The sequence below is a fragment of the Dromaius novaehollandiae genome, chromosome 5 (assembly GCF_036370855.1).
Source record: "Dromaius novaehollandiae isolate bDroNov1 chromosome 5, bDroNov1.hap1, whole genome shotgun sequence".
Taxonomy (NCBI): Eukaryota; Metazoa; Chordata; class Aves; order Casuariiformes; family Dromaiidae; genus Dromaius; species Dromaius novaehollandiae.
The window spans coordinates 65,959,194-65,981,527 of record NC_088102.1 but is presented as its reverse complement, the minus strand read 5'-3'; the positions used below and the strand labels follow the sequence as shown (position 1 = coordinate 65,981,527).

The following is a 22,334-nucleotide window of genomic DNA, read 5'->3' as shown; positions in this document are numbered from 1 at the left end:
TTTTACGCGACGAGCGCATGCAGAAGGTCGGAGGTGACCCAGCGCCGAGGCTGCATTTCTTTGGTGCGTGTTAGCTGGATAGCAATAAATACTTATCCTTGCTCTGCACCACAGTGGCGATGTATCAGCCGGTTGCAGCAATGACAAAATGATACATTTGCTTCCCCAAATCATCAGCTCCTGCCAGGGGTCAGCCTGGGGAACTTGGTGGGTTTCCAGCACGTTCTTCCCACCCCCGTATGTGTTTGCAGGCGGCGGTCTTCCTGCATCTCAGGGGCCCTGGGACCTGGCAGCGTGGGATACAACTCCCGTGGACGTCTGCATTTAGCCCAGAGGCTTCGGATGCTGTTGGCTGCAGCCCAGGAGGTGCTGGATACATGGTACGTGATAAAACGCTCCCCAGTTTCTTGCAGCACGCCCAAGGAGCTCCGGGTAGGGCTTGCCTCACCTAGTGCCTCATGTTCCTGGCCTAGAAACAGCCCCTTGCAGTTTAAGTGAGAACAGGCTGTAAACGTGTAGACCCTTAAACCTACGTGGCACGCACAATACTTCTAGAGTGATAAAATATACCGTAACTGTATTCACCGTCCTCTGAATTTTCCAGGTCGCTGTGAGTCATTTCTGCTCCTTGGTAGGATCTGTGAATGGAAGAATACCTTCACCTTATGCTATGAAAGCTAGGGTCAAGGTGTAGATTCGCAATAAGAGATCGCAACCCAGAAGTGCAAGAGAGGGAGGTGCAGGCGTGGACCTCACGCAGGTCTCCTGCAGGGCTGGCACGCTTCGGAGAGCCCCGGCGGCTTTGTCTCCCTGTTCCTGAGGCTGCCTCCCTCCCCGGGAGCCGGGAGCAAAGCAGTGCAGCGCTGCGGGACCTGGCCGCTCCTTCCCTCCTTCTCCAGGCTGGAAACCCTCTTCTTCTGTGCCTCTGCCTTGGGGCTTCCCCCCCTTTCCCCGCGATGGGCTATGGAGATACGCAGTGACGCAGCAAGGTGAGATCATTTCTGCTCCCTCCCCACCTCCTGGCTTCTTGTTTGTGCTCTTTAATTAATCTATCTTCTCGCCTACAGCTTTAAGTTTGCTGTTAGCGTAGTAACTGTCTGAAGGCATCGCACTAAAATTTTATTTGCTCTTAATCTTGGAAAGCAATCGTTTTGTAGTCTCCTGGCTGGATCCGCAGCATTATTTTTGCTGCAAGCGTTGTGTGAGGACCAAACGTGACGTGGCCAACGGTGAACCTGCGCAGGGGGTGGTTCGATGAGCTCCCTTGGGGGAGCCCAGCATTAGCAGATGCTGAGGAAAACGCAGTGCCGCATCCCCTAACGGAGCGGAGAGGGTGGGAGGCCACAGGTAATGCTAGGTTCAGGTCGTATTGTGGTTGGCCTTGCCTCCACCAGTTTTTCCTTAATCAGCCAATTTTCAAATTTTGGATGGGGTTAGAAGGACCTGCTACCCTGGGCCCTGGTCAGAAATGCTGCTAAATACCCTGGGTGCACACGTGATTATGATGCCCACCAGTAGCTGGTGGAGTCCAGGAGAAAGCTACGGTTTTGTCTGCACTGTGAATAAGGCTGAAAACCCATCAGGTCATTCCAGTGCCCTCAAATGTCACTTTCTGAGCTGTTTTGCTGCTTTTCACAGGAACTGTTGCTAAAACAAGCTTTCAGGGCAGCCCGCTCTAGGTGTGACCCTCAGTTTCCAGCAGAGGTTTTGACTGGGTAAGGCCCAGAGGATCGGCACGAAGAGCTGCACTTGTCATTGACTGTCACTAACACTTAATCTCGTGTAGATGCAGTTGGAATCGCACTTGCGCCATCGTCCTGTACAGGATAGCAAGTGTCTCACTGTCCTGTGGAGAGCCGCTTGCCCAGCATAAGCATGCAGAGCCACATCACGGTGCTTTTACTCATCTCGTGCAGTACCATATTCTGCACTCAGTCACACAATTTTAAGTCAAAGAGAGAAAAATTATGTCTCAAAGGAAAGAATGGACTCTGTCCCAGAGACGGCAGAAACGTGCCCCTATTTATTTATAAGCAGGCATGTCCCTCGCATAGAAAGCTGCGTGCACATACAGTAACACGTGAACACCTTTCAGAGTGCAAATACCCTCAGCATGAACCGCGAGCCACATTTTCAAACATAGTCATGATTCAATGAGTCTGAAAGAAGTGTTTTTCTAACAGTAAAAGCAGAAGAGAAGTTGGATTAAACACCTAAAGTTTAAATCCTGGCTACAGTGAAACCAGGGGCAAAATTCCCAGTGAATTGGGGTTAGGATTTCATCCCAGAGCCAAATCATCCAGATTTTGCAGCTCTTCTCAAAGTACAAATGAGTCAGCTGGTCAGTGATATTTGAAAGTGAAAATACAAAACAGGTGAAATAATTTAAACCAGCGGTGGCCAAGTGTTAGTCCGTTGTAATCTGGAAGTGATTCTGTTGGAAAAGTGTATCTGGAGGCGCTATGTTTATTGAGTTTTGCTGGTTTCTAGATCAAATGCGCTTGCCTTTCGAACAGGACCGCGTGGTTCCTTTAACTGCCAGCCTGCAATTTTAATCTAGATTTTCTTCTATATGCATCATCACCGTCGAGCAAGATTTTCCCCTAGGCTGCTTCTGGAGGTGCGACCAGATCCTGGGCTCCTCGGCAGTCCCGTGGCTCCTGGCTCTGCCGCCGGTGAGGTTTGAGGCGTTCGTTGGTCCACGTGTGCCTGAAGTGGCTGGAGCTCAGCAAATAATTCGTTGCTGAGGCTCAGGGGGGATATAACCCCTCCTCTTAGCTGTGCTGGGCTCACAGGAGCGAAAATGAATATACCCGTGTTGTCTCCTCGGGAGGGTAACGAGGAGAGAGTCTGGGCAGAATTGCGGAGTAGGTTGGTGTTAGTTTTGGTGCCGTCTGCAGTTTCGTTCTAGCGCCTGCGCTGGAGCCGTTTTACAGAGATGATCCCACTGCCGCCCGGCAGGGCACGAGGAAAAGGAGCTGAGATAGTCCCCTCTTCCTTGTACGCGGCAATTTGTTTGTTTTTTTCAAATTAAGTATTTGCTAGATGTGCAAGTCCAGTCTTCACTCTGGCAGGACCGTTTCTGGGACAGTTTGGACTGAAGATCTGCAGGCCTTGCTTAATTTCTGGAAAAGCCATATTATGGATCCTGGCTTTAGCACATGAAGACTTTGACGTAGGGAATTGTGAAAAGCAATGCGAGAACCAGAGAGCAAAACTTCAAGGGAACTGTCCTTGTGTTATTTCCACTCTCTCCATAGCGTGAAAAGATTAATGAGTGCCAAACCATACTGAAAGTGGCAGCTCTGCCCAAGAGCAGGCAGGCATTGCTCTCTTGTGGCAGCCTTGAGTTTGGCCTCAGGGGTTGCTTTGAATTAGGCATGAATATCGAAGCAAAAATCCTCAAAAACAAAAATCACAGCAGAAAAGCCTGGTCAGACCATCATCCAGCCCTCCCGTGAGCCGTAGCCAGTTCCTTTTGGGGCTAATAAACTCTCTTCCTTCGGCGGGTTTGGAAGCGCTGATTCTCCCTCTGTGCTCTTTCCATGGCATAGGTGCTTTTGCCACCCCTTGCAGCAGGGTCCGGATCTGCGTCGGTCTCTGGTGGGAAGTCCATGGCCAGCGCTAATACCTTTGCTCCACGGCAGAGGATCAGCGTGGTTTGCGGCACGTGATCAGTACAGGGTAAACTTCCTCTGGGGGGAGAAATAAAAACCAACCACCCGTTCTGAGCAGTTTATCTCTCCATATTAACCATACAATAACAAACCAGTACATGCAATTCATTTGGGAAAATTTCTGTGTGTTGCTCATGCTGCAGCACTTTGAAATTGCTCCTGGTGTCCAGGTTGGATCCTGACCCTGTGCAAAGCTTGTTCTGATTCTCCACAGGGAGGTGAGTTTTGTTCTTAGGTTCTGGTTTTGTTTCGAACTTCTAAGTTAGGTATCTGTGTCCTCTAGACTTGTTCTTTGCTCTAAGTAATACCATACTTATGAAAAGCAGAGGTGGCCTTGGGGAGAGCAGAAGTGAACGGTGCCGCACAGATGCTGGCCTGCTAACAGCAAGGTTTGAGATGCGTCTGAAGCAGGATTTACTCATCTAACAGAGTGTGCTAGCAGATGTCTTCTAAACTTCTCCACCTCTTATCTCAGGGCTCCTGTATGTTATGGGGGAAAAGGTCTGCTTAACTTAGCTAAAATGTCATTAGAAACGAGGTAAAGCTGTGCCACAGAGGCAGCTTGAAGGTTGGCCAGGTCCTGGTACTCCAGCAGCCAGCCCTTAGTGGGTCCCGCTCTGCAATCTCAGCGCTGAAGCGTCCCGGAGAAGATCCAGCTCTGGCAAAATAGGTTTGATTGCATTTTGTCTCAGGCAAATTTCAAGCTGAGGGCAGAAAAATACGGACATCGGGCAAGGCTTTGCAAGGCACTTAGATCGCAGAGATACCGCAAGGTGTTCAGCTTTCACCATCTGTTTCCCGAGCTGCCAATAAATCCAGCCCCGCGTGATTGTAGGTAATTACCCTGCCTCGTCCCACCTCTCCCACCCGGCACGCAGCCCACGTCTGCAGCGTGTGGTCCCCCCGTGCTCGCGGAGGGGTCGGTGGACACACACTTTGCAGGTCCCTGACTGCTCTGTGCAGGCACATACATTGGCAGCATTAAGTACACATCCGCGTTTTGCTTGTGCTCTGTACAGCGTCGCTGGCGCGCTGACCAACAGAGGGATTTTTGTTGCATTGTGCTGCTGGTGGTCTCTTGAATGCCGGAGAGTTATAAATCAGGCAATTGTTGGATTCCGACACAGGAAAACGTTTTGGTAAACGCAGGAGGCTCGAGACTAGCTGGAAATGTCCCGAGCTCCCATTGTTTGCAGACTGTAATGTGTGCAGGGGAAATCTGCAGCGTTCTTGTGACAAACCACAACAAGGAGCTTCATACAGCCCAAATCGTTTCCAGTTCTCATATAAATTATAACGCCTTAAGTGTTATTGAAATGATAAACAGCTTTTGCGTTCCAGACATTGCTGTGATTCCAGAAGGTGACTGTGTAATACCAGCTGAAGTTGTAGCATTCAGAAATGTTCTCTTCTAGTTTAATTTATCTGGAATATTAGAAAGGAGGAACTGTCCTGTGGTTAAACAGCCAGACAGGAGTCCAAAGGATGACCCAGTCTCATCCCAGGCTCTTCCACTGACTTCCTCCGAGATTTCGGGCAAGTCATTAAATCCTTCTGTCTGTTAGTGTCCCGTTTGTGAGATGAGGAGGATCTACTTTTCCCTTGTCTGAATCTCCAGCTCGTGGTGTGTTTGCAGGGCACCAAATGGGGCCTCAATATCAGATGGCGCTCTTGGGCTTTACCGTTAAAAAGTTAATAACAACCAGCCATATTTCAGATAAAATGTGATTTGCAGTTTAATATGCTAAGCAACAAAAAAATTTACCAAAAGAATGAACAATAGTCTTTTCCATTTCACAAAATAATTTGCCAAGCAGAATAAGTACACCAGCATTTTTATAAAAACAAATTATAAATAATTGCTTTTTGCAATTTAATACACACATAGAAGGAGCCAAAAGAGTTCTGCAGCCACCGGGAATCTGATTTCATTGCCGATTTGGACTGTCTCCGCAGTTTTTATGAAAACCCCCGAAGACTCTGCTATTTTGTAAACTAAACATGGCTTTTTTTTTTTTTTTTTTTTTGCTGGCCATGTGGATTTTTTTTCCATTCATTAGTGAGCAGCCTTTTTTGCAAACACAATTAGACAAAAGAATAAATCAGTCAACAAACATGGGACTTAATTTTGGCAATACCGTGCTGTATATGCTCTTATTTGCTTAACCGTATAAATCTTTCACCAGGCTACAAATGAGACCATTTCAGTCAGTGTTGGGGCAGGGGAAGGGAGGGAGGGAGGGATTTCTTTTTAAAGTGTTGAGTAACGAGAGCTCACATAGCTTTCTTGGCCTCTTTTAGGAGAAGGTTTCTCGACGAGGAGGCGTGCTGGACCGCCGTTCCCCGGAGAGAAGCGCGGAGGAGCGTTTCCTTTCTGCGAGCGCACACCGGATCAGGCCGGGGCCCGTGGCTTTGGAGGTTCTTTGGGACAATTACTTAATGCGGAGGGGTTTGCCTTGTCAAGACAAGTTGGCGTTCCCGGTATTCGGGAATCAGTTCAGGATGCTTCTTCCCTTCCCTCTCTTGTATTTCAGAGCTTAAGAGACATAACCAGTAAGACCATTCCCTGAGTGTCGTATCTCCATAAGCGTTCATCTGTCCCCTTGCCCAAATGTCCGTGCACCACGCTGTTCTTGGTGTAGCATCCTCCTAATGCTCGTGCAAGGAAGGGAAGAATCATTTTATCTTCTTCCCAGATGGGGAAACTTGAGAGGCCAAGGACCAGATCCCACAAGGTATTTAGGTGCCTCGCTCGGGCCCTGATGCAGTTGGGACCGCGGTTATTTGCACAGCTGAGGAGACCTGCCACGTCTAATTGATAGCGGGTTTGAGCCTGAGAGATGCCATTCACCGCTGTGCAGCACGTCTGCGCTTTTATCCCTCTTAAGGTCCGTATTGGGGCTGTAAATCTCGCTTTGACCCTCGGCAGACAGGTGAATCCCACCCAGCACGCTAGAGAGCAGGCGGAATAGTTCCTCCAAAAGCATAATCATTTTAAGTTTCCTCTGTGAAAAAATTCAGTCAGAAAGAAGGACTCAGGATTTATTTCCTCCCAATTCATCCATTTTCAGCTAAAGTTTTCAAATGCTGGTGTTGCTGTGGGTAGATTTCCCCTCCCCGTGCACGTGTACTTTTAGCTGGCCTTGCTTCCCATTCCCAGTGATTTAAGAAAGATTTCTGCCAAGTAACATAAACAGTAAGTCTTTACAATTTTTTTTTAAAAAGATGTTCTCAGGTTTCCCACTCCGTTTTTTCCAGAGATCACCAGATAAACAGGCCTCAGGAAAGATATACCAGGGAAGGCAACTATAAATACTCCAAAAATGCTGAGAATAAGCGTCAAGACTTAATGCATAGCTAATGGCCTAATCTGCAATTTAATTGCAAGACATTTATCTCCTTGCTTGCTTTCACCATGGTCCCTCTGGAATATCAGTCCTTTAAAGCTTATTTATCCTACCCAAGAAAATTCATTTCCTATGTGCCATAACTGATTCCTCCCCACTTTTTACATTAATGTTTATTCTTTTAATATGACTCATCAGTGACTGAGTGCTACCAGTGATGTAGTCTATGACTGATGCAGAAGGTGCCTTTAGATAAAAAGTGCAAAAGTCCTTCCTTGGAGATATTCAGAGCTTGTCTAGAAAAAAATCTCAGCTGAGCTGACGTGTTGGTGATAGTCTTGCTCAAGCAGGAGGTTGGCTGAGAGACCTCCAGAGGTCCTTTCCCACCGGCAGTCCCGTGGTTCTGTGAAGTCTGGGAGCTGGAATCCCTGTTTTCGTTTCCCCTTTAAAATAAAAATAATGCTCCACCAGACATCCAGACTGCAACAAGTGAGCAAACAAACAAACAGAGCCCCAAGCAAGCAAAACCCAAAGAGGACAAATGAGTTTTGTTTGTGTGTTTTAATTCCCCAGTTTGTAGCCAGCCTGCCAGTATGGGAGGCTCTCACACTTCCCCCCTTCCCAGTGCTTTGGCTTTGGCTATGGCTAGTCGTCTGTGGTCTGAGTGGAGACACATGTGAGCATTTGCTAGCTCAGGCTCTATAAATTTGCAGCACCTGGCCCAGTGGGGAAAAGGGAACAGCCTGAGATCTTGGCTAGAGCACACACAACTGTATCTAAGACCTAGGCTTGGTCTAGTATCTCTCTAAACCTACTGCAAGTAGCATGAGGACTTGGAGACAGCCATTCTGTTTTAAGTTTAATTTTCCACCTTCAAAAGTAGAAGTGTTTTTCATGAAGAGTCAAAATAATCGTGTCTTCTGAGCCACATGTGGCAAAGAAGTGAAGGAGTTAAAGATTTGTGTCATGTGACCTGGCTTGGAGCGAAGTCCAATTTCAGCCGCGCTGGGATCCTCGGGCTGGTCTTCACTGGGATGGTCCTTGGAGCAAGGAGCCCACCTGGGACGAGGCTGAGGACCAAGGGCCCTGGTTCACTGAGCGGCTGTCTGTGATCCTGTCTGACAAGTAATCAAAGGGAAAAAGAGTAATCCCCAGCACGCTGGCTCAGCGTGCTTCCTACTGCTAAGCTTTGAACTGTAAACACGGCTTTGCGCTTTCCTTAGGCTCGGCGTCGCCAGCGCGAACGCGCCTTCGTGCGGTTCTTCAGCCCGGGCAGCCTGCAGCCAGCGCGCCATGAGCGCCGCGAGCGACCCAGCCGGCTCTGGGGCTGAGCGAGGAGCAGCGCCAAGCAGGAGCGAGGAGGAAGGGCGGCCGGAGGAGGGCAGAAAGCAGCAAGTGATCCTTGTTGCCTACGTGATTGCAGCCCTAGACCTGATCTTCCTCTTCATGCAGCTGGGAGTCATGCCCGTGAGTATGGCTTGTCCCGCTTTGCTGCTGCACCGCGCTCCTCTCCCTCCGCACTGCCTGCGTGGTGTCCCAGCAAAATCGGAAGAGGTTTCCAGCAGGAAGGAGAGGAGTGTGTCCTGTATAGCGGGCAAGCTACGGCTGTGGTGTCTTCTGAGCGTCTGTCTCCAGAGCAAGTGTATGCAGGCAGTAAAAGCTGGTTTATTACTTTACTGCAGAAACACCTAGAGCCCCTTTTGGGCTGAGAGCCCCTGCGGAGGCTCTGCGCAGGTGCGGTTTGAGCCTCTCTGCTCCCTGACTAAATGGGGAAGCTATGGTAGGTGAGTGACCCGCCAAGCAGGCGGCAGAAGAGCTAGCAGAAGTGGGAGGTTTCAGCGCAGAGTGCAATGCACACGAGTTTTTGCGCGAGTAGTAACCCAGCTGGGCGTAGGAGCCGTTGCTTCTTGCCTACTGACCTCTCCTACCCTGTTTCCTGCTCCAGCACGAGAGGTTTTGAAGGGGAGATAAGCGTTGGCACTGCAGTCTGTCCTTGTCAAGCTGCCCTGCCTGCACGTGAGGGGCTGCAGAGATAAAGCAGGACCCCGTGCAGGAGCCTGGAGCTGGCCCTGCCGCCAGAGGCGAGGCGTGAGCGTGCCTTGAAATAGCAGGAGGTGCTGGATGTGGCTCACCTGAGCGGTGAGGAGGGCTGAGCAGAGGGACCAGGAGCCTGGTGGAGAATGAGAAGCGGCAGGCAAAGCTGAGAGGGAGCTGGGCAGTCAAAGCAAAGCATCAGCATCTTCTGTAGGTACTGGGGATACTGCCAAAGCCGTAGGGGAGAGTGTTGCAATGATCCAGACACAGGCTGTTGGGAAGGAGTACCAGCAAATACAAATATGGGTGCTATCTCTCTGTGTGCGCCCTGTATTTTGTAGCCTTTTGGGAGAGCTCTGTAGTTTTGTGCCTCCGGAGGCAAGCTGCACCCCTCCTTCTGGTGCGAAGCTATAACCCGAGCCAGCTGGCTGAGAGACAGTTTATTCATGGCGGATTAGTGTAATCATGCTGGACCATGAGAGCAGGTAGCAGCAGTTCTGTTCATGCACAAAATAACTCTCCCTGGAAAGCCTGAGAAAGGCATAAACCCTGCTTTGATCTTGCTGTTTTCCAAGCAAGCAGTAGGTGAGACTACCTGGAGGAGGTTGGCTCTTGGCATGGTCCTTCTAATATACCCAAGAGCTGGTCATATACAGCTTAAATTGAATAGCCCAGGCTATGGGAAGCAGAGCGGTTTTGGAGAGCACATCTCCGTTTACCGGACTCCTGTGCTTTGCCCAGCAGGACCAAGCTGAGCCGGGGACGTTCTTGGACCTGGGTGTAGAGCGCGCATCGGGAAGGCAGGCTGGTTTGGGGCACCTCCACGCCTTCAGTGAGCTGCGCTTAGCTGGCAGTCTAAACAGAAAGAAGCAAGTGTTTAGAGCTGTGGTCCTCCGCATGCAGATGTTAAGCTCTTTATTCAGAAATATAACTTATTTCATTTCCCTGTCCTCATTTTTTTTTTTGTTTTGCTTGTTTTTAGTACTTGGCAAAGAGCCTAGGTTTGGACTCGGTTGGGTTTGGCTACCTCCAGACAACCTTTGGTGTCCTCCAGCTCGTGGGAGGTCCCATTTTTGGAAGGTAAGTAAGAACAATTCTCGTGACCCTTCTCATTCCTGAAAAAAGCCAGGCGTTCTTATAGTTTAATAAAAATACTTTATTTCTAGTTCATGCTCCCGTTGAAATGTTTGAAGACTTCATAAATGGACAAGAGGAAAATAAATATTGTAATGACAAATACTGCAGCATAGAAGCAGCCTTTATATTAACTTAGCTACATTTTAATGACAAACACTTAAGTGTAACGATATCCTCAGGTCCTTAGAGCTTGAGTTCTGATGGTTTAATCTTGCAGACATTTTATAGCCGTGTGTAAGCTTAGAAATATCACATGACTGGGAAACCTTTAAAAAAAGAGAGCACTTATTTATTAATATTAAAGTAGAGCTTTCAATGAAAAGAATGAGGATCATGTTATTTCTACAGATGAATGTTACCTCATCTAGGTCAATGTGGTTAAATTTACGTGAGTATTGGGGACTGATGTATCCACAAGCTCATCCACAGAAATGCAGATTTAGACTGTAAGCCCTAGGGGATCCTCTGGCACGCAGTGCGCAGCACTTTGGGGACCTGATCTCCCAAAGCCTTTAGATCCTACCACAGAACACATTTTTTAATAATTGTAAGTATAAAAAAAACTCTTCAGTACATCTTGGAAGAAAATTAATTCCTAATTCCAAGAACTGAGATGGTGTAAGTGACCCAGTTCGAATGATTTTTCTATTATTATACAAAATTAGAGAGTAGTATTTCTGTTCTGGGCCTGGTGCCATCTGAAATTCTGGTTTTTGTCTATGGATGTTATTCACTAATGTCCAGAAGAGAGACTTGATAGGAACAGGGAAATGGCATACACAAATCTGTTTAGGCCTGGCCTCCCAGTGGTGTAGATGAGACTGAAGGTATGTATTGCCATACTGAAGTCAAAATTTGCGGTGTAGATTTGAGAGAAAAAGGCTTTTTCTAGATTAGCAAACACTTTGTCCTCAGCATGGAGGTAGATCTTTAAAGAACAGGGGAGAGCAGTAAGAAATGGATTTGTGGAAGTAGCTTACATCAGTTTTTCTTGTTCATCTTGACTGACCTTGCTGGACAGTCATGAGAAGATGAAGCACTGAAATTACTCTTTAGAACAAAACCAAAAAAGCCCCGGACTACTAGTGAACCGAGGTCTTTAGACTAGAAACAGCTAACATAAACTTCTGTGGGTTTGATGTAAAAGAAGTTTTGACCTGTACCTCTTTCTTGACACAAACCCCTCGAATTATTTATGCTTGAATTTGTTTGTAGACTAGTCTCCTATGCAAGGTACCAGTTATCTGCTAACTGTAATATAGAACTTTAATAAAATGAAGAAAGGAGGAATTGGAGTGAAAAGCTTTACTAGGGCCTATCTTATAGTAATCTTAGTCCTAGTTGCTAAGAATAGTTTCTGTGGTACTCCTGGACTTTGTCCAAATTAGCGTTTTAAAATATCTTGCAAAGCCAATGCATTTAAACTAGGGAGTTGAACAAAACCTGAATCAAAAACAAAACCTGATTTGGCTGTTTCTTTTCTTTTCTTTTTTTTTTCCTTTTCCCCTTCAAAGGGTAGCAAACTTGAGCCACTATTGCAAAGCCTGTATTGAACCTAAACAGAAAACTCTGTATTTTCTCTAACTAAAACCAAGTGAGAACTGTTGTTTTGAATGTGCTCTGGAAAGGAATTGGAATAATTTCAATCACCATTGGACCTGAACTGAAAAATTAGCTAGCCTGATTCCTTGGTTTGAACCAACTCTGAGTTTCAAAGTAAAATTTGAGTGCAATAGATGCACTGAAGTTGTAGTATTTAGTAGTTACTGCCCATCAGCTGAGCTGCTCTAACTGCCTCTGCCTGTGACAAAACACATTTATTGGTTTAAATGTCAGTGGAAGCAATTTCAGCAAGCGCAGTGAAGTGCTCCCGCTTGCGAGGGTTTTGGCCGTCGGCTGGGCAGCGGTAGCTGCTGCGTGTGCCTGCGTCCCCGGGGTGGGGTGGTTAATGTGGTGACTGCCTGTTTCAGCGCTGCACCTTGCTCTCGAGTCCAGACAAGGCTTCAGGTACTTTCTCAAAGGCATGATTTGGCGTTTCTAGCAATCCCCAGCGAGGAGAGATTGGAACGGTGCTCGGCGCCCCGTGAGCTGAGCTGCTGTGCAGATCCTGCCCTCCTTTGGGTGGTGAGCACTCCTGGAAGTTGATCCATTTGCGCTTCTTGCAGCAACTAGGTGTGTGTGTGGCCTGGGTAGTTGTGTACTGCATTTATAATGCCCCGCATAGTCCCACTTCTGAAAACCTTGCACACTTTCTCTACCAGATTTGCTGACCAGTTTGGCTCCCGAGCTGCCTTGATGCTCTCCTGCGCGTCCGGAAGTGTCTTCTTCCTGCTGGCGTCCATCTCCACCAGCGTCCCTCTCCTCTTCCTCTCCCGGCTGCCGGCAGTGTTCATGCACGGGATGCCAGGTAAGGTCGGTCACGCTGAGGAGACTTCCCAAATTGCTTTTATTGCCCAGCTCCGCTCTCCTTGCTCAGAATCGACAGCCCCAGCAGCAAGAAGGGAAGTAGGAGGAACGCGTTGGTGGCTAGCGGGGCTGAAGCAGTGAGGACATGAGGCGGCACATACGTTGGGCAGAGAAAGGAACACTTGTCACCCATAATCCCACATCTGTCCTGCTGCCTGATCTTGAGCAAATTGATTGGATTTCCCCACTTGGGCATGGGCAGTGAATGCTTGCTTGCAGCACTGCCACCCCAAACTTCTCAGCTGCCTTCTCGCAAGCAGCTGGTTTTGTAGGGGAGCCTTTCCCCAACATGTAGTGCATATAAATCCTGTTAAAATGAGCGTATTAGTCAAAATGACACGTGGTTAGAAAAACACCTTTCATTTCCCACCAAGCCATTCTGCTTTGGTCTGGCTTTCCTAAATGCTCCCAGTAAAAAATACACACTTGCCCAAGGTTGCAAGTACTCCTTTCTGGTAAGCACAGTTCCCATGGCCTAAAAAGTTATGCCCACACCTTAGGTCCTGCGGCAAGCTTTCTCACTGGATGTTTTTCCTTGCAGGTGCTCAGAAGGTTATTACAGATCTGACCACTCCTTCTGAACGTGCCGGTGCGTTGGGGAAGTTGGGCCTTTGCTTCGGAATAGGAATTATCATCGGTTCTGCCCTGGGAGGTGTCCTCTCCACCAAATTCGGGTGAGTGATTGAGTTGTGTAGTGTTGGCCTTGTTGCAACCACTGAGGGAACTGCTAAAGTGTATTTTGGGTGGTTTTTTTCCAGCTTTTGATGATATCTTATTCTTTGAGTGGAATGTTTAACTGTGAGTGCTGTGTTCTTGTGCTGGAGCAGGGCCTGGTACAAATTGGAGTGGCCAAAAGATTTCTCTAACTTCTACTAGCAGATTTTCACTGATTTTTTTTAGCAGGATTCAATAAGGCAAAGAACATTCCCAAACTGGCTCCTGTATCTTCTTGTGCCAGAAGGTGAGGAAGTATTGGCAGCGTTACCGCAGTGTTGGATAACTCGGTTGTAGACCCTTTTTTGTTGTGCTGGTGATGGTAAAGGATCATACCAGAATTCAATATTTTGTTTTTCATAATGCTGAAAAGAACTACTTGCTTTGTTTTTAAGGAGGCCTTGTTGAAAAGCTCATCTTCTGCCCTCCTGAATTGATATCAAAGTAGGAAAGATTAAAATAAAAAATAATAATAATAAAAAACAAGCTAAGTGAGGAAAATGAGTCTAAGTTTCTCTCCCAGCTCCCTACTGCTTGGAGAAGAGTGTGCAGAAGAACAACACACAGCTGCATATCCTGCTGTTTAGAAATGGTGTTGTACGGTTGAGAAATGGAAATCTCAGGCAGTGTGAAACTCGTGCAAAAATCAGTGTGCTTGGAGGGATGCTCCATACAGAACAAGACCTGAGGCGAGAGGAAAGCAAGCTTGGGACGGTGGGGGCAGGAATGAGGAGGTTTAGTCCCATCAAAGCAAGGGTCAGGGGCTGAAGCACGCGGCTGTGAGCATCACCTTTGCACCTTCCACAGCCCGGAACATCGTAATGGGCTGCTGTCACCTCTTCTTACTTTTCTTACTCTTTTTTTGCTCTGCTTTTTTTAATGGACTTTTGCTTCTGCAGATTCAGATTAGCGTGGAAATAGTTTCTTTTTTCAACATTTTGTGAGCATTATAGTGATTCTGTAGTGTAGGTTAGAGGCTAAAGATAATTAGGGGCAATTCTGGATTTCTGGAGTTTTACTTCTCCTGGAAGAAATTGGTGTCACTAAGTTCTCACGTCCGCTAGATGTCACCCCCGGTCTGCCCTGAAACGCCGGGTCTGCCGCAGCCTCTGCTTCGTCACCGCCGCAGAGCTGCGCTTCCCAGCTCCGCTTAACGATCAAGTGAAGCCATGTTACCCATTAAATACCAGTGTTCATGAACTTCGGAGCGCTTAGTGAAATAGCACTGATTTCAGTAGGCAGCAGATACGGCCCTTTAGCTTCTCCTGACTTCAGTTTGTGATCCTTTTCCATACGTGTTGCAAACCATATGTAATGGTATGTAGCGTGGGCACGGTACGCAGGGCATGGCCAGTTACGGTGCTGAGTGCTTGGCATTGCTCCATCAATTCCCGTGTCGCTGGTGCCTGCCTTGTGTTTGACTGACGCTAGGCTGGCGTGGCGCAGCCACGCTGTAGTCACTCTGTGGTCCCATAAAATGAAAATTGGGGAGGTACCTAATAGCAACTTAATTTGGGACTTGGAAGTATTTATAGATGTTGCTGCTTAGGTGTCTTCTAATTATTTTTCATCAAATGTGATAACACACACTGAAGGGATACAGTTGATTGGCTGAAAGTAAAGATTACCTCGGTTCTCAGCTTAATCCTGGGTTATATGCCCATATTTAAACACCAGCATTTAAATAGCATCGTCGTTTTGCAAAATGACGGGGTTTTTGCTTTCCAGTGTTGGTGCGTCTCGGCCGCTGGCTTGTGTCGTGGAAGAGGTGACCACTGAAGGAACCGGGCATGGGGGAGATTTCTCCATTTCGGTTCCTTAATTTGCGATATCTGAGTGTAGCCTGGCTCTTGGAGGCTGGGGCTCGGCGCGGTCGGACAACACCGCGCTTCCCGGCTCCCCTGGCTGCCAGCTGCTCATTTCGGAAGATCCTGGCCCTGAGGTTTTCCCCTCACCACACAGCGCTGACAAAAACGAGCCTGTAATTACAGGAAAGTAAGGAGACAGTGCTTAAAAATCGCATGGCTTCTGAATGTCCCGTGTTAGGGGGCTATTTCCCTCCCGCCCGGCGGAGGGCAGCTTTGGCTAAGGTCCCGCGAGCCGTGCTGTCACTTGCGTTTCTTCCGCAGAAAAATGACGCAGTCTCCTTCCTTCTAAAATAAGCATGTCTGGCACGTCATGGAAGAGCAAAACTGGGGATTTCTGTCCGCGCTGCGCTCTCCGCCCGCCCTCCCTCCCTCCCCGCAAAGCTGGCCGCCGTCCCCCGCCCGCTGCCGGCAGCGTCGCACACGTGTTAGCGGTGGTGTGGATGCAAGAGGGGGGATAAAAATCAGTCTCGGTTCCTTAGCCGAAGCAATTTGGGTGTCATCCCGCTGTGTTTACAGCTGATTCCCTTGAGCTGAAGGGGTGCTCTGTTGTTGTTTTCACTGTTAGGATAATATTTACCAACACTTATTTATTAAGGGAGCCTCAAGGAAGTTGGGTAACTTGTTCCAAGTTCCTTGGGATATTCTGGCTGTCAGATGCTAACCTCAGTCCGAGGCTATAGCCACCAGCTCCGTCGCTTCCTCTTCCTCTCTCTGAAGTACTGCTCTTTTTTCCATTTTTTTCCAAAACTTTGGATGAAGCTGCAGCACAGGAAGGGTGACTTCAAGTCAGACCTGGATGTGTTTTGTCTGTGAAACGTGCCTCTGCCTCTTGCAAATCAAGGGGTTGCTTGCAGGCTGTCTTCCCCTATTGCATTTAACTGCTGGGAGCCTTTATCATGAATATAGCCCTTCACACTCGCCTCTGTACAAACGGTGCCTGCACCTGCAAAGGAGGAGCTTGCTGTGGGCAGGCAGATTTATGCCAGCTGAGGATCAGGTACAAACCAATTAATTACCACAAGCAGTCTTAATTTCAATTGCTTGGAAAGCTTTTTGTTTGTAGTTTGTTTTTTGTTTGTTTGTTTGTTTTTAATCAGTGCCTTTTGGTGATCGATCAGTTTGGATCAGGCTTATGGGTATAAGTTCCTAGCTTGAAAATAGCTGCTGTGGTACATCGAGGTCTCCAGACGCTTGGTGAGCCTCATACTGCTTCACGGATAATCCACCAAAGGCGGCTAAGGAAAGTGGATCTGGTGTGGGCTGTGCCAAGGTGCCCCCTCCCCACACACGTACTGGAAAGCTGCTAGGGGACCGCAGACTGCAGCAGGCTGTGCACCGCTGGAAAGAGGTGATGGAGTGCTGGTTGTGGACCTTCGTGTCACTGCTGTGGGTTAAGGGTGAGAGGATAAGGCTGGGGTTCGTTTTCAGAAGTGGAAAGATGAGCGTAGGTACAAAGGTTTCTTCCCTTCTTCTGGGGCTGTGATCAATTACCCTTGGCTGCTTTTCCTCTCTCCTTTCTTTCTAACAAGGACATAGAGCAGCTCTGCTGCCTGACCCAAGGTTTGTTTGCTTTCTATGGACAGGGAGGGGTTTCTTCATTTTAGTGACTCAGCTGTAGGCTCAAATCTCCCAGAGCAATTATTCTTTTGAACTTGGGATTTTGCTGTCCAAACACCTTTGGTCTCTTATTTAATATTATTATAGAGGGGTTTGGGGTTGGGTTTTTTTTCTTTCTTTCTGTGCTATTATCCCCCTTCCTCAAGGGGAGAAGAAGGAGTTTGTTTGCCTGAAGTAGGGAATTACTCTTTTTTTTTTTTTTTCTTCGATAAACCATTTGAGCAATGTCATCTGGCAGGGAATTTCTCGGGCGGTGGCAGAATGGAAAGACCGTGGGCGTTTCGAGGGCCGGGCAGGAGCAGGGCGCGGGGCGAGCGGGTTGCGCTCCCTTCCCAGACAAAGCGGGGCATTCTGCTGCCGGGAGCCGCTCCTGCCCCTTCCAGCACAAACCCCGGCGTTTCTCCGCTGGGGACGGCGTCGATGAGCCGAGCGGCACGGCTCGGTGACGCCAGCACAGGCGCCTCTTTGTTCTGTGTCGGGTGGCTCCGGAGGGTGAGGTGGTGCCCGCTCGTCCGGGAGCCGCGGCGTGGTCCGTCTCCGTCGCTCATGCTCCGCGGTGCATCGGCAGGGAGGGAAGAGCAGGCTGTTTGTCACGGAGCCGTCGGATTAGGGAAGGAGGAGAAGACCTCTAGGAGCCCAATGGACTTTTCGATCTGTGGCATTTGGTTGTGGCCTTCCATGAAAAAATAAGACTGAAGGAGATTCAAGCTATTTCTTACTCGCTTTGATCTTAACTTTGAAAGCCACGGTCCCCGTGATTATGTCAAGGTCTGCATTAGCCATGTCTGCTTGAAGTGTTGTCCCCCATCCTTGTACAACTTGCTGGAGCAAAGCTCGGGTCCAGGCCAGCCTGCTCCTCTCCTCATCCCCAACCTCTGAGCTTTCCAGCTCTGACTTGTGTAACCTATTCCTGAACCTGAGGAATGCCTCAGCACACTCTGGGTGGAGTTCAGCCTAATCTCAGGCATCTACGCTGCAGACAGCAGCACCTGAATCTGCTGCTCAGATTCTGTGTGGTTAACGCAGAGGTACGGGCACCTCTGCAGCACGATGCACTCCTGAAACAGGCCTGAAATAGCTCGGGGGGACTGTCTGCTTCTCCAAGTTCGTTTTTCTCTCTGTGACTGCAGAGGACCTCAGGTGAGAGAGGCCAGGGCGCTGGTAACTGCTTCCTTGGCTACCTGGGGTTTGGAGGAACAAATTCCACCCTTTGCACCCACATGTGAGAGCTCTCTGCTGCTTTAACTCTGCTGGAAACTTGAGCTCTGGCTGTCCAGGACATTATCCCCATGTTCATGGTCAAAGTCCGGAGTCTATTGCATTGCGAATGTGCATGATGTCAGCAGGACACAAGTCCTGAGCGGGAGTTTATGCCAACCGTGCTGCCTTCACGTGGCAGGCAGGCTCACTGCCAGCTCCTCCGCTGACCCTTCCTGCCCGCGGACCTCTGGCTGAGAAAGGACCCGAGCTCCCACTGCTTTCAGGCCACCAACTTTAGAGTTGGGTCCACCAGCTTCCTCCCGTTTACCCACTTGAGGACCACACTGCAAGTGGGAAGGTGGCCTCGCTCACTCGTTGTGGGCCTTGGGTAAACTGGGATCTTTATTCCCTCCTCCCGCTCCCGAACCGTCCTCCGAACTCAGCGGCAGGATGCTCCTCTCCGGTCGTTTACCCACGGGTGGGGCCCTTTCCCAAGGGAGGAAGAGCTGGGCTGGCCGCAGCTCCCGGGATGCGGATCCGGCCCTCGGAAGCGGCTTCCCTCCACGCGGCAGCAGGGTGCCAGGCCCGGGGGCTGGGTCGGTGCCGAGCTACGGGGGCTGCTCGGGGGCCTCCTTCCCTCGCAGGAGCTGCCCTTTGCCTTCCAGTCCTCCAGTGGTTACCGCCGCAGGAGGGGCGCTAGGAAATCACGGGGGTGAGGGGGAAAATGTGAAAGGGCTAAAGAGCAAGAAAGCTCCCCGGGCTGCTCGCCCTGCTTTCGTCTCGCCTCTGCGCTCGGTGCTGCGCAATTGCGGCTCTTCGAACGCCGCAGCCCGGGCTCCGAAAGCGCTGGGTGTCTTGGAGGTGCGGTGCCCTGCATGAGTGTTTGCCTGCTCTTTTTCCGCAAAGCTCTGTTGAGGTGGTAGCAGATTTATCAAGCCTAGTGTAACAGCCCCAAAGAATACATGTTTAAAAAAAAAAACAAAAAAAAAAAACAAAAAAAAGCCCACACAGAATTTAATGGAAAGGCCCAAGATATTTTGGTCTGGTCTCGCCAGTGGAAGCGGCGTCAGGGAGCAGTCCTCGACCCTCGCTGTGCAGGTTACACAATACTCCAGTGTCTGCTCGTGACTCACTAGAGCTTCATCTGCTCTTCCCACTCCTGGAATATTTTGTGACCGGACAGCAACTCCGGCAGTGTCACTGGGGACCAAACCGGGGGAAATACTGTTTTCTTTGTTAACACAAAACAGAAAGCACAGAATAGTCTGTGGTTAAGTCCCCGAGCTGGGATTTGGGACTTGGCTGTGCCACAGTTTTCCTGTGATCTGAGTAAGTCGTCTCATCCCTCTGCACTTTTGTTCCTCATGCATAGGATGGGGCTGTGAGATGCTTTTTCCTTCTGCCCCCCTCCCCCCCCCCCATTCGTCTATGGTATCACTGTTTCAATTATACAGTCTTTGGGATGCAGACCGTCTTTCACGAGGTGTGTGCATGCAAATACCTGCTGCCTTGGGGGAATGCCTCCAGTTTTTCCTGGACTTTTCCTCTTTTTCTGCCTCTGGCATCCTGAGCAGGTAGAGTCCTTGTGAGCAGCACAGCTCGTATCCGTCTTTCAGGAGGGGGTTGTTCCTGATCGTTTTTATTCTTTATCAGAAGCAGATGCTAGCAGTTTGCTGTTTCAGAAAAGCGGTGGGGAAAAGCAAGGTCAGCCAGCCATACGGGTCAGCGGGGCTGGGGCAGCCGCCAGAAGAGGGGGGCTCAGTTGCAGGGCTGCAGAGAGCTCAGCCTCGCAGTAGGTGCTGGTGGCAACGTGGGAGGAAGAACATTACCCTTGGTCGTGCAAGCACGTGACCAGGCACTCTCCTTCAGATTAAAAGGGTCAGGCTTATATCTAATTTTGCTGTGCTTCTGCGAATGCTCTCCTTGTGGTGGGAGAGTCTGGTGAGCTTGGGGCAGGAAGGATGTGGTTCTTGCGTGGGAAGGAGTACCAGATGAGGTAGGGAGGAAAGACTGGGATGAATGGAAACGTGCAGCTTTGTGGGCATGTGGAGAGTGGATTGGGAAGGAAGAGGACTTTGGGGCAATGACCTCTGGCTTGGGGATCTGGGGGGGAAGGCTTAGCCCTTTGAGATTTACTGAGGCCTCTGGGGCAGCAAAATTGGTGCATCGAGGGGCTCGGCTGGAAGGAAATAGGGGAGCATTTCCAAAATTCACGTTAATTTATAGAGGAGGGAAGAAGGACCTGCTGCTCTCCTGTTTTACTGCCGTCTGAAATAGGGCTGCTGTAGACGGGTGGAAGAGCAGTGCCCTCAGAGGAGTTTGGGGGCTGGGTATTAAACCCTTCCCGGTGCTTCTCTCCTGAGTGGGGCTGGACACCGCTGCCCTGCGGATGGAGAAGAACAGGAGACCTCTGGGACAGGGCGCTCAGAGCCAAGTGAGAGCGGTGTGACCTCCCCGTGAACTACCCCAGCATCCGTGGCTCCACCCAGGTTCTCGTTTCGTTATAATCTCTTTATGAAACGCTCCTCGCGGCCGCTCCACCAGGCTGGGAGACCAAAGGCATGCGAAGCATCCTGGCAGCCATGCAGCCAGAGCGCAGAGCAGTTTCTGAACGGCCATCTCCACACTCACCCGAGCGCCGGTTGGGGCTTGTCCTCCCAACCTGCCAAGCTGTATGCCATCACGAGGAAGGAAGGAAGGAGGTATTTTCAGTGTTGGGAGGGAAATGTTTCCTGCAGCACTCGGGTTGCAGACTCCCAACCGCCTGTGTTGTGCCGCGTGGTTCAGGAAACGGCACGGCTGGCGAGCAGCGATGCCCATGGAAGAGGAGGGCTATGCCGGGGTGTGATTGCGGAGGCTGGGTGCCATGGAGGGGGTATGTCATGTGCACAGCTGTGTGCCGAGCCCGCAACAGGCCTGCAGTGTGCAGTGGGGATCACATCGGTCCCTCGGGCCAGCAGTTGGCCACTGCCGCTCTGGTGCATCAGAAGTGGTGGTGTCTCAGCACACAGCGTTGCCCTGTTGGGTGAGAGTGACTTCCCACCACAGGTCACCTGGCGTCTCGTGGACATCATAAAAGGCCCTATGGCACTGTGTGCCATTTCGGGCATAACTGAAGGCACAGACCTTGGTGGACACAAAACAGGGCAACTGGCCAGCTGGCGGGGTTGGAAGGAAGGGAGGAGCAGCGTGATGATGATAATGGCACCTCCCAAGGTTCACGCTCCTCTTAGTCCAGGGACCGTTAGGCCACTCGCTTTCCTGCAGCTCCCTCAGCACGACCCATCTCTCCTCGAAACCTTCATCCACCAGCATTCGCCCCTTACCGCAGCACGGCAGCTTTGGGGAAGCACAGTGGCACGCCTCGTTGTCGCTGGCTGTGATTAATCTTGCTTTGGAGGCGCTTTGGGTGTCCTGGGAGAGAGATGGGTGCTGTACGTTCCTCGGATGAATTTGCTTTGCTTTACAAACGTGTAAGGCGCTCTGCTCTCCAGCTGCTCCCTGAAACAGAGGAGCAGTGACTTGGCTTTTCAGAAATGACTGTGGTCTTTTCAGTCTCCCATTCGGGGATGGCTGACATGGGTTTTCAAAGGATAGGAACTTAGCACTTTTGGGAATCTGGCTTGTTTAAGGTAGTTTGAGTTCAAGACCTAAAATCTCTGAACACTTTTGAATATCTGAGGCAGCATCTGTTTTTGTTTGTTTGTTATTACAGTTAGTATTGCTTCAATTTTTATTTATTTTTCATCATGGAGAGGAGATCATATATCTCATCCTTTGTGGTCTGTATGCAATATTAACTTTCTTGGTCTCGCTCAATATTCCTTTATTCCCTGGTTACCCTAGGCTGAAACTTTTGGACTAATTACTTCTTGACAAAACTTTGCTGTAAGTCCTTTTGAAATCTGCACTGTCTCTCCTTTTGTAAGATTTGAATCACTCCTGTTCCTACCCTAAGGCGTGTGATCTAAGACTTATTCAAGTCATTGGAAGTGTTTCCTTTGAGCTTTGTTTTACATCAAGCTCTGGGTAAAGAAGTTTTGCAGAGGAAGGAATGAAACCCCCATGAACCTAGAAGAATCCTGCTGGGTGTTTTTTAAAGAACAGCTAGAAATCCCCTCGGACGTGCCACCTGGGGGACATCTGAGAAATGCTTTCAGGAGGCCAGAGTCCTAAATACAGTGGTTGAACTTAAAAAGGTAGCACTAAAAACACTTAATGGTTATCAAAGCTGAGAAAAGTAAAAGGCTCATGCTTCATATGTTTAAGCTTAA

At 49.4% G+C, this 22,334-nt stretch overlaps 2 protein-coding genes across 3 annotated transcripts in view; both read left to right on the top strand.

Annotated features, from left to right (window-relative positions):
* LOC112978946 (uncharacterized) overlaps positions 1-8,348 on the top strand; it is a 41,748-nt gene extending 33,400 nt beyond the window's left edge. The window contains exons 9-12 of one of the 2 annotated variants that reach the window (XM_064513130.1): positions 252-380; positions 900-989; positions 2,561-2,675; positions 5,979-8,348. In XM_064513130.1, coding sequence (XP_064369200.1) covers positions 252-380; positions 900-989; positions 2,561-2,675; positions 5,979-6,218 — 574 coding nt within the window. In that variant the 3' untranslated portion in view covers positions 6,219-8,348. Of the gene's footprint in view, positions 1-251; positions 381-604; positions 990-2,560; positions 2,676-5,978 lie in introns of both variants that reach the window. The other variant, XR_003258057.2, reaches the window with a different exon arrangement.
* SLC22A18 (solute carrier family 22 member 18) overlaps positions 8,314-22,334 on the top strand; it is a 56,418-nt gene continuing 42,397 nt past the window's right edge. Inside the window, exons 1-4 of the mRNA XM_026092753.2 lie at positions 8,314-8,491; positions 10,041-10,138; positions 12,457-12,602; positions 13,203-13,335. Coding sequence (XP_025948538.2) covers positions 8,318-8,491; positions 10,041-10,138; positions 12,457-12,602; positions 13,203-13,335 — 551 coding nt within the window. The 5' untranslated portion in view covers positions 8,314-8,317. The remainder of the gene's footprint in view (positions 8,492-10,040; positions 10,139-12,456; positions 12,603-13,202; positions 13,336-22,334) is intronic.